The 16,416-nt window shown below is 40.9% G+C and overlaps 1 protein-coding gene across 4 annotated transcripts in view; it reads right to left on the bottom strand.

The window, feature by feature from the left end:
• Positions 1-16,416, bottom strand: part of Ush2a (usherin) — a 658,323-nt gene that overhangs the window by 187,896 nt on the left and 454,011 nt on the right. For 3 of the 4 annotated variants that reach the window (XM_063236705.1, XM_063236707.1, XM_003474238.3), the window contains 2 exons: positions 16,270-16,392; positions 9,410-9,573 (listed from right to left, as the gene is read on the bottom strand). In XM_063236705.1, coding sequence (XP_063092775.1) covers positions 9,410-9,573; positions 16,270-16,392 — 287 coding nt within the window. The remainder of the gene's footprint in view (positions 1-9,409; positions 9,574-16,269; positions 16,393-16,416) is intronic. The other variant, XM_063236706.1, reaches the window with a different exon arrangement.

Raw genomic sequence — 16,416 nt, 5'->3', positions numbered from 1 at the left:
TCCACTTGATTTCTCCATTCCTTGGCCTAAGATCTACTTCTTGCTATTTGCCTCCATTGATTCTCTTAAAAGAGGACATAAGAATAGTCATGTAGGGGCTGGGATTTAACTCATCAGTATAAGCACCTGCCTGGCAAGCATGAGGTCATGAATTTGATCCCTGGTACCAAAAAAAGAAAAAAAGAATAGCAGCCATGTTTCCTTGGGTAGGAAATGGTATGCTTCTCTACTTGCATCAGTATTATTTTTAAAGCATTAAGTAGGAACGAAGGCCTACTGTGTTAGGGTGATGAGTAGGGTGCTGATTTTTAAACCTCCTGAAATGGCACCTCCAAATATGCACCAAGCTTGGCACAGAGCTGTACTCTAAGACCTGAGAGGAAAAGGTGGAATTTTTCCATATGATTACTGTAGTGTGATTTCTCCACCACGTGCGATCCCAGCATACAGCACAGAAAATAACAGTTTCAAGAACGATGTGCATTTCTCTAAGGACGCTTTTTTTTCAAGATCTTGGAAGTCTTACCTAAAAATGAATGGTGAATTTTTGACTTTTGTTTTTACCTTACTAAGGACACTACTGTTTTCCCTTTAACACCATTTTAAACAGTGCAGCGAGCTGGTGTAGTTAGCAGAGTTTATATCAGGAGACCCTGAGCAATTAATTTGGAAAACTCTAGGGATTGAGATGTTTCTCTTCTCTGATGCCATGAAATGTAAACATGTTTAATAATGAGGTCATTATTATTCATTGGCAGGAATGCCTGTTCATAGACTTTAGCATTTTCCTACTGCTCATATCAGCCAAGTACAGCAAAGCCACCTGTGTTAGGAGTGCAAAAGTTCACTTCTTTCATTAGAAGTGTTTTTTTGCAGGCTGTCAGTATTATTACTCATTAATTTGTGGTTGCTATGGTTTAATGGAATGCACATTAGATTTGAAGTGTATGTTACATTTCAGCCTAAATGAGAAGATGAGGGAGTCAAGTCCTTAAGATATAATAGTAATAAAGGGCTTCACAGCTACTTACAAATAGGAACAGATTTTACTTGGATTGTGCCTGATAGTTCTTGTATCAGGCTCTCAATAACTCTACTTAAATAAATAACATTAAATATAATGGGACTTACACCACAGGTTCATGATGTGTACAGATCATACATCAATGTCTGGATGAGCTCCCATTACATGCCCATCTTAGCCATGCACCATATGTCAAATTCTTGGAAACAGAACAGAACCTATTGTCCCAAAGATGATAGGAAGGGATGGTGGTTCGGCTCCACCATTGACAGCTTACCGCACACACTAGGGGCTCTTGGGAGCAGGAACAGGCAACAGCTCAGCACAACAGATACTGGATTTCTGCCTGTCCTGCTTTTTGCCAGTGTCTGCTCCAGTGCTTGTTATGGTTTAGATGTGAATGTCCCCTTACACCTCATGCAATCCTAAGTGGATGCGTGGAAGGGGACTAGATGGTGGGCGCTTACAGAAAGTGCAAAGATGACAGAAACTTTCTTATGTAGACAAAAATTGAGAGAATGTATAATTAATGTTTTAGCTTTCATAATAAAAACTAGACAATAATATTCTCTAGACAACAGAAAGACAAAATGAAATCCAGAATTCAAGATTGGAAGTTTAGGAACTAATGTTAAATACTGAGGTCATTTTAAGGAAAAAAAATGTGTAAAAAGTTGTATGACTACAACAATAATATACAAACCAAATACTGAAGATGACAGGTGAGAAGAGAAAGGAAGGTCATAGAAGGCTAAATTCTTTATTATACATAAAAACAGAATGAAAAAATAGGGAAACATCACTAATCACAAGTAGTATAAATAAAGTTTAAATTTTAAAACACACTGTAGAACCTAAAGGTTCTGGGGCATATTCTTCCAAGCTGTCTATATGAATATTTTTCTTTGAGTCAGTGCCATTTGTGGACTGCAGAGGGAGAGAACCAGGCCCCGTGGGAAGAGATCCGCCTGGAAACCACATCATTGGCATTGTTTCGCTGGGTGGGGTTTTATTCTCTTCTGTTTTGTTTGATGTTAAATCTGATGGCAGGAGCAGCTATTTAAAAGATAGCAAGACATATTATGGTAGCCATTTTGGACTTACTAGTGGCTTGTTTTGAAGTTCTTTACTGCATTCATTATTTTGTTTTTGTTGTATTCTGTTCTGTTTGATTTTTACTTTGTTCAAAGATATCACAAGCTATTTTGAAGATAACAAAAGGCATTATTGTAACTATTATTAATTTTGTAAGGTTTTGAAGTCCTGTATCACTTATATTGGTTTATTTTCATTGGTTTTATTCGATTTTATTTTCCTTGATTTTAGTCCCTTTAAAATAAAAAAAAAACTAAAAATAAATAAATAAGTAAATATTTTCTTTTCTTTCAGACATCCAGACTATGACTAAATTTTCCTGAGCCCCCTTGGAGCTGGTTGAAATCACACGACCATCGATCTGGGCAAACAGGGACTGACGTAGTTAAACTGTTGTACCCACGAGTTCTAATCTCATCCTGTTTTGGACTGAGGTGTTACAAAACAACCGGCCATCTCTAATGCCACCGCTTTTCCCATCTAGGTGCAGACCTCAAAGCCCTGCAGTATGGGGGACCCATGAGGTCAAAGGATTATAAGTCCTTAAATGACCAAGAAGACTTTAGAAAAATGTACAGAAGACAATAGATACCTCTCAAGTTTCTGGTTTGGCTTTCTGGATGAATCTTAGAAAATAGGAGAGAAGGGGCTGGAGATTTAACTCAGTGGCATAAACACCTGCCTTGCAAGCACACAGTCATGAGTTCGATCCCCAGTACTGATAAAAATGAAAAAGACAAAAAAAAAAAAAAAAAAAAAAAAAAGAAAATAAGAAAGAAAACAAGGGATGAACTTCGGGACAAACCTCACTTGGGGTTTCTTGAGTTTGAAGTGTTTTGTGGCAACTTGGTGAACTTTGAAGTTAAGAGCTAAATATTTAAGTTTAGAGTTATATAATTGGGGATTGAAGGGTGAATACTAGCTTGTATTAGAAACAATAGGTAGGAATGGGGATTTTTTGTTGATTATTTTAAACATATGCACCCTGGAAAATATTTTTCAGAGATTACGATCCTGTTATATAAACACGTAGCCCATATTCTCTGGACTGCATAACTCTCATTGAGCAGGTAGATTTTAACTGCAGCACCCTGGATGTGCCATGTGCTCTCATACACCCTCTTCTCGTGTGTGGAGGAAGAGACCAAAAGCCAGGCCTGGCTTGTACGTCAAAATGTAGTCCACCGAATGTTTTTATGCTACCTCTGAGTTAAGGATGGTTTTCATTTTTAAGTAGTCATGGAGGAAAAAAAATCAAAGAAACACATATTTTGTGACATATGAAAACTGTACAAATATCAGACCTCAGTGTCCAGGACAGAGTGGAGTCAGAGCGGCCGTGCTTGGTTAGTGATTATCTGCCACTCTGCATGGTCACACTGAGCAGTTCTGACAGGGCCCGTACGGACTACACCAACTAAGTATCTACTATCTGGTTCTTCACAAAAGAGTCTCTTGTTCTGATGTGGATCAATTATAGGAAACCATCCCATTCAATAGTTCTTCCTAATTTATTCATCAAGGCCAAATTCTTCAGTCATCTCTCATTAACAGGCTCATTGGAAGATAATTTCGCTCAAATGTGAAAACCTAGAGGGTCTCTATTAAGCTCATTGCATGATAGAATGTGTTGATCTTGCTCGCAGATTTGCCAAATTGCAGTCCAATTTCCCACATTCTATAGTGCACCGATTATGTGCCATCAACTCATTCTCAGAAAATCTGAGCTAATAATCAGAGCTGTTTCTAGAGAGAATGCTTTACTCTGCCTGAGGGTAGCACTGCTCCCAAAGAGAAGAGGAAAAATTTTCCTCCCAGGCAGCGATCCAAGTCAGCCTCCCTAGTTGTTCCAACGAGATAACTTCTGTCTTCTCCTTAGTCTGTGCTTCAGTTGGTAACAGTAACTTCTCTTTGGAAACTCCCCAGCTACCTCGGACTCCCTTGTATTTTCTGTCCTGTCAGCATCCTGCCAGAGAAAACTGTATTTAAAGGAGACAGTGTATTGAATGTGTTACTCATCATTCTCTATGTGGCTCTAAAAGCAGGATCACAAATTCTTGCTCCATCAGTGAATTGAAATGAGCAAACAGTTACTGTGTTAGTTAGCTAAGCTGCTGTAATGAAAAGTCCACAGGATGCAAAGACTTAAGTGAAACCAACATTTACATACATTGTACATCATGGGTTCAACGTGAATGAAAAAATTGTGTCCCTGTGGTCATCGGACAATACAGATTCCACCTTAGCTGTGGTTCTGGGACCCTTAGGGTATTATCCATACATATGTAGTAGAAGCTAGGAACATGCCCATGTCCACCCTGCTGTCAAGAAAAGGGGAGAAGAGGAAAAAGAAAGGAACACACTCAGTGTTTTACACCATGACTTGGAAAGGTGCGCACTTTTTTTCACATCCCTTGGATGCAAATACATGCTGTTGACAGTTCACAAGGTCACAGGGAGGCTGTCAAATTCCGTAGCTGGGTTAGGGGACAAAAACCCCACTGAAAGGAAGGGGAAGGAGGGATATCACACTGCATCTGATACTTTCCAACATGGTAACTAGATTTGCTCAGTCACACTGCTTAGTCAAGAAATTACAAAGTTAAACATGTATATCCACTATAGAAATGCTGTTATCTGAATGCCTGGAAGAATTATGTCTGAAAATTTCATTAGGCCTGCATGTTTTTATCTTTTGCAAAATAAGAAGGAATTCAGTCTCTACATCTCACAATCAGCCACATGATTTGTACCATTACTGAATGGTGATCAAGCTCTAAGCACGTATGACTTCACTCCATCCTGACGACAACATTTTAGGGCAATAATGATTAGTCTCGTATTTCAGATCAAGAAGCTAACAGTGAGTTGAAGGGACTTGTTTAGGCTACAGTGCTAGAAAAGATTGGGTCCAGGATCTCAGTCTCAGTCTTCCTGATCTAAAATCTGTTTTTCAAATCCTTCCTTTATATGACCTTTTGGTCAGTATTTAGTTAGGAAAATTTGAAACTTTGAGAATAGGTGGCATCCACAGGAGGTGAATTGGAGTGTGACAAGAAGGTACAGAAAAAACACTGAGAAAAATGTTCACTTAGGGGATGAGGGAAAGTGTAGTTGGTGAGAAAGGAAGGTTATGGCCCTTGGGGGGAAGCACTTCAGGGATCACTCATCATGCTGGTTCACTCCCTCTGTGTCTCTCTCTGTCTCTCTATCTCTCTCTGTCTCTCTCTGTCTGTCTGTCTCTCTCTCAGCATGGGATAGAGAAAAGAGGCTTGGTTGGGTCATTAGATGATAACTGATAAACCTTAGAGGCCACAGCAGTGGGGGACACAGACAGAAGGACAAGTTATGGTAGGTGCTCACTGGAAGGGAAATGCAGTCTATGTGACCAGATAACCACAGTGATGCAAAGAAGCAGAGAAATAAGATAAGCCCATGAGATGAGTGCATCCCAGAAGAGGCAGGATTTTGAATTTGGATGTCTTGCTGCAGGCACAAGAGACACTGAGACAAAGCCAGAAATTTTCCCCATTATAAAATCTGGTGGTGTCTTAGTTATTATCGCCAAAACTAAGGAGGTGTGTGAGTAGGAAATGTCTTAGTTTCTCGTCCCTGAGACACAATACCAGACACTTACAACTCTAAGGTGGAAAGGCTTATTTCAGATCACAGTAGAGGTTTCAGTCCACAGTTGGCTGGCTCCACAGCGAGGAGAAACAGTCCATGGCATGGTGGTGAGAAGCAGAGGGATCAAGGGAGGAGAAGGGAGGTAGATCCTTCCAGGCCACACCCCCGTGACGTCCTCAGACCAGGCTGCATCTCCCTCAGCATACCGAGCTATAAACTCACGCTCCCTTCCAGAGGCCTTTTCCTCCTGGCCTTTTAAAAAAGTGAGCAGTCAGAGTGGGAATGATCTTTATACATCATGCTTGATAAAAATTCTAATCATATTGTGGCTAGATGCACAAAAAATCCTGGAAGATTTGATGCCTGAGCCTTAAGATTGAATAAACAATCAAAGGGAAGGTGTTTTGTGTCTCTTCCTAAAATACTGTGATTTTTAATAACAATCCAAAGCATACTTTAGGAAAAAATTCTGTTATTTAAAGCAGGAAGAGAAAATAATATCTTCATCGGGACCAGAGATATAGGTGTGGGGAAGGGGTGAGAACACAGCCTGCCGAGGGGCAGATGCTGCTCCCTGCCAGGTAGCATTTTCCATTCACCAGGTAAGTATCCAAATTTATGTGACTCTTCTGCTCTTGAAGTGGTGGGAAAATGCTCTTTTCTCAAACGTTTCAGGCAAAACTCACTTAGAGAATGAAAGAAGGAAACCTCGTCTGTGTGTTTCCTGGTTGCAATACTTTTTGAAGAAATGTGGAGGTGCTTTATTTTATGTAATATCCTGTTTGGTGCTGATATTTAAAAGAAATCTTTCTAAAATTTTAATAATTTATACCTGTCAATCTGTGATTGGTAAAAATTCACCAGAAATCTTTTGCAATCAAAATGACAGGTGATCAATCAATGTGGTGAATGCTGAAATTAAAATTTTAGTGCAGGAAATGGCACATTCCCATTAATCCCCTTTAATATGCCTTCCCACTTCAAAGACTCTTATCCCATTGTTGTTACCTGTGTGGCTTTTACTGAAACAAGTTACAAAAGTTGTTTCCATATCCACTGTACTTTTTGATCATTCCATATACTGTAGAAGTTTGCAGTGAAGAGAGAATATGGTTTTAAACATGTATCTCATGGTTTTTTGAAAGGTAATTATAAGCCAACATTTCTCAATTTATTCATGCAATCTTCAACTACAGTTACATTCAGTCTACTGCTTTGTGCTGTGCAGTATAGCAGGCTCTGTGACATTTTTTGTACCAATCAAGAAAACAGTTTAAAATTGAAGTTGAAGAAACCGGGAGGCCTTTCTGTTGAAGACTGGCTGGTTAATTTACTTAAGACAGCGGCTTGCACAAAGGAAAGGGTAGATAATACAACAGCTTTTTCAGCGCTGACCCTCTTTGGAGAGTTAACCTTTGTGCTCACAAATAGTTATCTGAAAAATTTCTAAGGTAAGAATGGAAATAACAGCAGATTGCATTACCTACATCCGGAAGGTCAGAGGTTCGGATTACTAAGGTAATGGAACTTCAGCGAGCTGCTTCAGATCCATTAGCTTTGTCAGTTTTTATAAGCATGCTTATTTCAGGCATGCAATTAGAACGTAAAGGACCTATATTGGTGGAAATTCAGCAGCCCAGTCTCCACAGCAAAATTCAAATGTCAGATGAGGAGCTGAGCCTACCTATGTGACCAGGCTTTAAAACGTGTCTTTTGGTGAGTCGGGTCAGAGAGAAAGAGGGAGAGGGTGAAAAATCCATCAGAGGGACCTACAACACACCCCCACGCAAAGACTTAAATTTTCCTAGGGGTGTTTCCGAGGGCACATCATACAATCCATTGATTTATCTTCTTCCAATCAAGTAGCTTAAGGGATTCCCATACAGATGCCACAGATTATGAGAAAAACCAGCTGTATGAGAACCCTAGACTTAGTTTTTTGCGAAAACATATTCTCTGGTGGCAGCAGGGTCTGTGTAAGCAGAAGTGTGGTAGCATCCTCCCAAGGTGTGTATACTAAAGGCTTCATCCTTGGATCATAGTGCCGTTGAGTGGTCATGCATCCTTCAGGAAGCTGGGCCTCAAGGGCTGACATTAGACCCCTGATTCTTGCCATGAAGGAGATGTGGGGAACCTGGCCCTTTCCTGTCTTTCTCTTTGCCTTCTGACCAGCATAGCTTCTCATTTTGGCATTTCTGCTTCACTATACCCCCAAAGCAATAGAACCAAGTGATCATGGACTGAAGCTTGAGGGAAATGAACCTTCCCTCCTTGAAAGTTGATGTGTCTCAAGTATGTTGTCATAATGACAGAAATCTGATGAACACACCTACTAATTTAAACTTATAATTAATGATACCAAGTAAAGTCATAATTAACATCATACAGATTACTTGGTATCCTAAAAGAAGCATTTGTCTTCTTCTGCTATAACACAACTCAAAGCTGCCTCAAAATGACACAGCTGTTACTGCCCAATCAGTGGTCATTCCACCAATTTTTATATAAGAACAGATAATTTCTCGGATTGCTGACTTTTCTCTCATAACCTGAAATATTTTAACTAAGCCCTCACAAGTCAGATAGTTCTCAGCATTTGGTAATTTACTAAGAAACTGTGATTCAACTACTTCCAGATCTCAAATTACAGGAACCAGTGCAATCATGGTTCCGGGGTAGATTCAGGGTTTATGTTATTTATATTTTTCTGATTGTCACAAAGATTTACCAGGAAAGCAGTAACAGATTGGATGCTAAGTGCTAACCAATTGGTGTACAAGCTCTGAAATTTCAGTCATTGTGGCTGTTCCAGGTTGTGAGCACAGCTTAGGTCTCCCTGTGAGCACTCCAGACAACTGTAAAGTGCTTTAGTCAAAACCAAGATTGGACCCAGCCTTACTGCAGAAGCCCAGGGAGGCTGTTTGGATTTTCTTCTATATTGGCTAGAATTGTGTCTACAACCAGCACTAAGGATGGTACCACAATCCTTAGGTAGGTTTCTCTACCACAATCCTAGTAGGGGCTGTGGCCAGTGCACGATGAGTTACAAGCTGTGTGAGTTCAGCTTCATGCACAAAGGTATATAACACTGCCTAGGATCAAATTATCGCATGATCATTCCCCACCATTGTCTATGCAGCGACACAAACCACATTCTACATTCTAAAGGGAATATGAAAAGGGTGAGCTGATCAAGTGTGAAGGAAAGACTTTGCTTTTCAAAAGACTGGCATAACTTGGCTTTTAGTTTTTAATTCCTTTGGGTTTAACACAGGAAGGCAAACTAGACGTCTGAATTTTTAGTGCTTTTCCATCACTAGGACATAACACCTGATGCTCATGAGTTAAATGAGGAGAGGTTTTTTTAGGCTCATGGTTCAGCCCATGGTTGGCCAGCTCCAAGGCAGAAAGGACACAGTAGAAGGGCCTGGCAGAGGATAGCAGCTCACGTCATGGTGGCCAGGAAGTGGAGAGCGGAGGAAGGAGCTAGGGAAGGAGAGGCTGTACACCCTTCCAGGTCATCCTGCCAGCCCCACCTCCTAACGGCTCATTCAGCTCCGCACCTAGGATCCGTTCGTTCTCAGCAAGCCCCTCCTCGGGGTATATGCAGCCTGGGGGAGGACATTCTCCATCTAAACCACAACATAAGAGAAGCTTTCTTACTTGGCTTAGCCCATCTCACGTCGATGGCCGTGTGGTTGAGGACGGTCACAGTGAGGTTGGCAGCCCTCTCGGGAAAACCAGCCAAGGTCGTCACCTTCGCTTCTTGGCTTGGAGTGAAACCCACGCTGTTGTGCACAAAGAGCTTATACTCGTAGGTTGTAAACCTAAAGGTGGTTTCATTTAAGAAAAAAAGCACATAAATTTTTGTTTGACTGAAAACAAAATGCACAATTTCCTTTTTCCTCACAAAATAGAGAAAGCTAATTGAGGGAATGGATAGGATCAATGTCTTACCTGCACGTGTAAAGATGTCCAATGTTTTGTAAAATTAATGTGCACTAATAAATATCTGTGACTATATATATATATATATATATATATATCAACAAAGTATGGGGTTTTCTTTTTCCCTTTCATAAAGTGCTTAATTTCCTTTTCCTCCTAGAAAGTACATTACTTTCTTTTTCCTCCTCATGCATAACATGTCATTAGTTTTGTACATCTCCAGCCTCCATTAAAGTGTTGCAAAAATATTATGTTAGGAATGCTAAGCAAATAAAATGTATAAAACAAATGCGGTTCACAGTTTTCACTCTCTTCTGGTTTCCAGAAGTGGGAGGATCACGGCTCAGTTCAAGGCTCCGTCGTGAACCTGGCAACCTGCCACCTTTCTATCTGAGTGGGACCTGCAGGGTCGTGTGTGCTTCTTCTGGGAGACGCATCCATTATTTTCAGTCAGAACCTTTTGCCGCCATTTTCTTCCTCCACCTGAGCTTCTTCTCCACAACCTCAATGGCAGGCAGATAAAGTCCCAAACGAACTCGTAACTGTGACCAATGTGTACAGAATTCTCCTGCTGAGAGCTTCGCCTAGTGAGCTGTGGGTGGTCAGGGTTCACTGGAGTCACTGCAGGGGACGCTGAGGTGACTCTGCAGAAGTAGAACTGAGGAGTCAGGAATGACAGAAGGGGGACTGTACAAGTCCTACCTCACACCCTTTTAACTCAGGCAAAAGCCAGGCAGGCTCCGTTTGCTTAGCTTAACGCTTCCTATGGAGGAAAGTGTTTTCTATAGACCAAATCTGTGATGGTTAGACAGAGACTCACATGGGGACACTCACTTTAGCACTCTGAGCAACATGTGGCCACCGAGCGGGGACACTGGCTATAGACCATCAGCTCCTAATATGGACCCATCATGAGGTCACAGATCCTTGCCCTCCCTTGCCTCCAAGGTTGGGCACAGTATGAGCCTCAAATAGGCAAACCAGGGTATGAGCCTCGATGGGCCCCACCTGCACCATGATGATGCAAAGGGGTGGTGCTGTTTACAGGGGTGCAAGCAATAACTGCACAGGGAGGATTCTTGGCACACCTGCTGTCACCCAGGTAGAAGTCTGCTCCCCACGCGGCGCCAAGACAGCTTTTTAGGGCTTGGTTCAGCTGTATTTAAGGCTTCTGCTTTGCTCTTGTAGCTATCGGTCAAAGTCTCAGTGGCTGCTGGAGGTGTCCTGTTCATTCATTTCCCTGAAATAAGTGCTATGGTTTCATCTTCTATTTAACTCCTTGGCCGTCTCCTCTCAGATGTTCATTGTCTTCTTCTCTTTCTCTCTTCTCTCTCCAACTCCTTGCTTCTCTTCTGTGTTTTCCTCCTTCTCCTCCTCTCTCTCTGTCTCTCTGTCTCTCTGTCTCTCTGTCTCTGTCTCTGTCTCTGTCTCTGTCTCTGTCTCTCTCTCTCTCTCTCTCTTTCCCTTTTCATACTGTCATGCCCCAGTACCCAGAAATGCTAGAAAGATACCTGGTGCCTTTTCAAGCTGTCATGCCCCAATTTTATCTGGAAATAGGATTTTTTTTATAAATTAACTTTTTCCTGAATGCTAATCATGTTTTCTAGACATGTATTCAACTACTGAAGAATCCACTCTTTCAAATCCTGTAGGAAACAGCTTTTAAATCTGCAGTGTAAACAAATAATCACATTAGTGTATATTGCTGTCAATCTGATCAATTGTCTGAAGTCCTGTTTAGGAGTGTTGCATTATTATAATTGGAACAGGCTTCCAACCTTCTTCCTCATAGCAAAAGGTAAACTTTACTTCTGCTATGGACAAAACTATGGTACTTACATGAGAATATTCACTTCAGGTTCAGTTGCTATTATTCAAATTAGAAAACTAAATTCCATCTGGATGATGCAGTTTTTAATCTATTTACAGAACACACCATTTTATAAATCAGCGAACATATGTTTCATAGTCCCTAATGCTGTCATTCTCAAAAATTTCTAGTCGTACATAACTTAGAAAATTAGTGAGGCACAAATCTGTTCGGTAGAAAACTGATTCCTGGCAAAACTTACCAAAATACTTCTTTGAATAAAGTGTACTGCACACAGATTGTACTGTTCTTTCATGCATGATACAACTTCATTCATTCATTTGTTCATTCAAAGGATATTTACTGACTATTAACAATGTGCCAAATAACAACCATAACAAACTGGATCTCTCATGTAAAAAGCTTTGTGTCTCATAGAGTGTATCAAGATTTGTAGAAATATGTTGTTAGAAAAGATGATCGAAAATTTTATTCATTTGTTCCTTTTTCCTTTGAACACACCTCAGACAGAGCCTGGAGTGATCTCTCCTGTTCAGGGAAGTCTTCATACAGGAAGTGACATTGGGGCAGAGTTAGGAGATGGGTGGCATTTTGTTCAGTGACGATACTCGTCCACTGAAAGATGTCATTCCAGGCTGAAATGTGTGAAGGTCAGGTCTCAAGAGGGGCTGCTGGTGTGTTTGGGGGACCAAGAAAATCCCCTAGAGCCACTGCAGGATGCCTCATGTTATTTTGATCAGAATTAAAAATGTATCAACTTTATTGGTGTCCTAACGGAATTCATGTGTCAATAGTGTCACAGATACGAGTTGTGCTTCTGAAAACCCAGGTGTGTTCATTGCTGCTTCTTTCCACTTACTATTCCTCCCATTGGCCACCACCCAAAGTACTTTGAGGACAGTCACATAAACAAGGGCCTGGGAAACCTGCTCCCCACTTCTTGCATCACTGTGTAGACACAGAAATAGGCAAACCAGTAAAATGCAGTCCTGCATCCATCACCACCCTCTGCAGTGATTAAAACTGTCTCTAACGATAGGTGCACGGTGACTGAATCACTTATTGATTCTAAAGATGCTGGCTTGAGCAGCAATGTTGATCACATGGGAGGATTTCACAGTACGATACTTTTCAGATGGTGCGAGTTTCTGGAGCTCTCCGCACTCACACTACCAGAACACTGCACCTCAAATCCTTCTATGACCACTTCTGTCTTGGCTTTACCTAGCCAACGATCCGATGAAGAAACATAAAGGAAGATATGCTTGAAAGAAAAAAACCAAGAGGACAAATCTTCTGTGACAATGTGCAGCCTTCTAGACTCAGACTCACTGTCTGAGAGGTAAGATGTGCTGGGCAGGGCTTAGGACAGCACGAACAAAGTTGAGAGCTTGGATGCGAATCCTGGTGCACAGGTTGCAACTCTGCCTCTTTAATTTGCACGTGAAATAGGCACATTTTGGCTCATTTCCAGTTGAGTGCATTGCTATGAGACAGCATGGGAGAGGGAAGGGCATCAGCTTCCATCACCAGGCCCAAGTTTTCTTCACAGTTTGAGATGAAGGAGAAAACGATCTGGATGAGCCTCCTCTCAGAAGCCCTGAGGGAGGCTGGCTGTCCACTGGTCATGGCTCCAGCTGGAGCTGTCAGAGCACAGAGGCTGCCATGGGACTGTGCCTATCTTTCTGTTTTAACAAAACAGAGCCCGCCCCCTGTGCACATTTACTCTCATTACAAAGGACCAGAATAAAAGCTACATTCCCTTGAATCTCTCCTCCTGTAGAAACGTCACTGTCTTTTAACTTCTGAAGCATTCCATGCTGGTGTGTTTAAAAAATACAGCAGGACTCATGCCAATAAGATTTGAACTTAGGTTTATCATCTATTTAAGTGCTTCAATCTCAAAAACAAGTTTAACTGTTGTTTGAAAATAAGATGAAATATATTGTGAATGTTTTCATTTATTTTTGTGGTACTGCTTAACCCTGTATTTTATTTATAACAGACAGTGAAATTAGAAGATTCCTGAGGAGTCCCATGAAGGTCTGTATTCAAACTGTCATTGCAAAATAAATACACCCAGGAATCTGTAAATAATGAAAAGAAGAAGGGATACAATGTCTCCCTACAGAAACCTAATGACGGGCCAAGTTATGATAAGGTACAAGCCAGTTTATTCCCTGCAATCGAAAAAATTTCTACCATTTCTCGTACATCATCTTCTCTTCTTTAAAGACAGAGCAAGAGAAGCAGATGCACTATTTCGAGCTTCCTGCAGTTTTATCAGCTCATCAGGAGCCAGGGCAGTGCTGGGCGCTGCAAATTCTAAGGGGAGATTGATTCTCGACATGAAGGGGTTCACCGCCCTCCTGTTAAACCTGCCCAGCTCACGTCCACAGCCTCAGACGATAACGGCACGTTTGCCAGATTTTCCAAGTGATGAAAATGTCAGCACATCCAAAGTTATGGTTCCCTCAACAACCATAACTTGGCCACTTTGCACAGAATTATGGAGGAAGAAAAGTTAGAAGCTGACAAGTAGGATAAACCCGTAGTTACCCCGAGTCCACATCTAAGCAGAGAGCAGAATTCAACAAGGAGGCCGCCAGCTGTGCAGTTCAGACAAAAACCACCCCGTGCAAGGCGAGCTGAGAGTAAAAGGCAGGAACTAAATTATCTGGATAATTGGCTCAGTACTCCAGAGGTGGACATAAAAAGAAAAATAGTCCTAGAATGATCGGAAATCTGGGACATAGCACTATTTTGGATAAAATCGGTGTTTTTCTGTATATTATAAACATGTACCTGACCAAAATACAGCAGTTAAATAAGGAAATTTGCTTTGGTTTTTTTTTTAACTCTCACAAATATATTTATTAAGGATGCTCAGTGAGTCTTGTGTTAATCTTACATTTTCTATCAAGAGAACTGTCATTTGAAAGCTGATTCTAAATACAGCTATGCTGATAAAAAAAACTAATACAGCAAGAAATCCATCAATGCTACCTTAATTTATAAAGGTGTAAGTTAACAAGTAAATAGAGAATGTTAGAAACTGGAAAGAACAGGAAATGACAAATTCCTTCTAAAAGTATTGGAATTAAAAGTGAAGTACAGTCAGTCAGTCAGTCAGGTAAGTCAGTATGACAAATACTGTCCCCTTACATATCCTTGAGCCCTAAATCTTCAAATTGCTATTTACACAGCATTTACATGGTATTCAGTGCTATAATACTCTAGAGATGATTTACAGTACAGAATACAGAGTATCAAGGACATGGAAGATTACAAGTAAACACTACATAATTCCAAACACGACACTGTAGAATCCTGGATTCTGATTTTCCAGAGATGGGGCGGGGGGGGGGCAGGGACTAAGCCCCCTGCAGGCAGGAAGGGGTGGGAGAGGGACCACAAAGGAGCTGCACCAAGGGATGAGGCCTAGCCCCCAGGATGCACCCCAACAGCTCCCTGCTGTAGCACGGAGCCATGCAAGCATCTTGCCTAACAAGATCGATTCTTTTAAACAGAAAACCACAGTGTCCCCAGTGGACTCATCCAGTTTCTCCTGGTTTGTGAGACACCTTGCTTGAGTGAAAGGGACCCCGAGCATTTTTGGACCTAGGAAAGGTAAAAGACTTAAACAATCCTTCTCCCAGTATGAAGACTCCAGCATTTATTCTGAATGCCAAACACACACACACACACACACACACACACACACACACACACAAACACACATGTATTAGAAATATACATATATATCACATATATCATATATTTATATTTTTTTACTTATAGCACTATAATTTACAATGATTTATAAGGGATGTAGCAATCATGTGCATAAGAGCCAAAAATCTTTTCCAGCCTTAGCAAGAAAAAAAAATCCTTTGACAATTAGCACAGCAAGACTAGTTAAAATATCCTGTTCACAACATATTCTTAGAAGGGTATTCGTCCCTTCCAGGAGCAGCTGTCCTAGGTATGTTGGATTCAGTTTTAATTTGTGTGGAACTGTTTACTATTTTCCTTAAATCTTAGATTTGTTCCTGGGCTACATAGCAGGTTCAAAGCTAGCCTCAATTACACAGCAAGGCTTTATCTAAAAAAATAAAAATCGAGGGACAAAAATACCAAAGTGAAGCTCGGAGCAGTGACTTCCCTGCAGTTACAAAAGCAGTTAGTTGGTAGCCCGCTATGCGACGGGATCCAGACCCACCTCTCCCAGGTAGTTCTCAACACTGGTCATCGGCCCATTTCTTGACTTCTTTGAACACTAAACAGAGTTCTTTCAAGACTCGATCCTGTTAACTAAATGACTTTTTTTTTTGTTTTGCTTTGCTTTTGGTGTGGAATGAATCAATGATTTATACCTATTACTTCCCAGAAACAGCAAGTATTTTACAAGTGCCCAGTAATTTCAATGTTTTGTATATGTTCAACATTTCCAAATTCCTCTATTAAGTTTCAGGTCTAGCTAGAGCTGTGACTCAGGCAGGAGGTGAAGGCTCAAATGCCTACACGTGTGACTTCAAAGGGTTCTTTTCAGTGTGCAGTTAAGATGGCAAACATTAAACATCTTGAGCTTTGCAGCCCGATGATTAATGCCATAGATAATAGCCAAGCCTATTCCATGGCATAACTGATAACACACACAATGAAGACACTCAGGTGCTTTGAACTATTCCACATGCCCCAAACTAAATGCCAGCATTTGTTTTTATAGTTTTTGTAATCTCACCTGCTAAGACCCTTATCTTCATAAAACCACTGAGTTCCTGAATAAATATTGTGCCACAGATTTAAATCTTCTGGGGGATTTGATGCAAGTGGTTGCTGGATTTTGCGTCTCACAAGCTCATATCTAAAGCAAAAGACAAGCAGGAAC

This window comes from Cavia porcellus, unplaced genomic scaffold (genome assembly GCF_034190915.1).
Source record: "Cavia porcellus strain 051 isolate PalLab524CR breed Dunkin Hartley unplaced genomic scaffold, mCavPor4.1 scaffold_26, whole genome shotgun sequence".
Classification (NCBI taxonomy): domain Eukaryota; kingdom Metazoa; phylum Chordata; class Mammalia; order Rodentia; family Caviidae; genus Cavia; species Cavia porcellus.
Note: the sequence above shows the minus strand (reverse complement) of the source record. Positions and strands in the feature narration are given on the sequence as shown.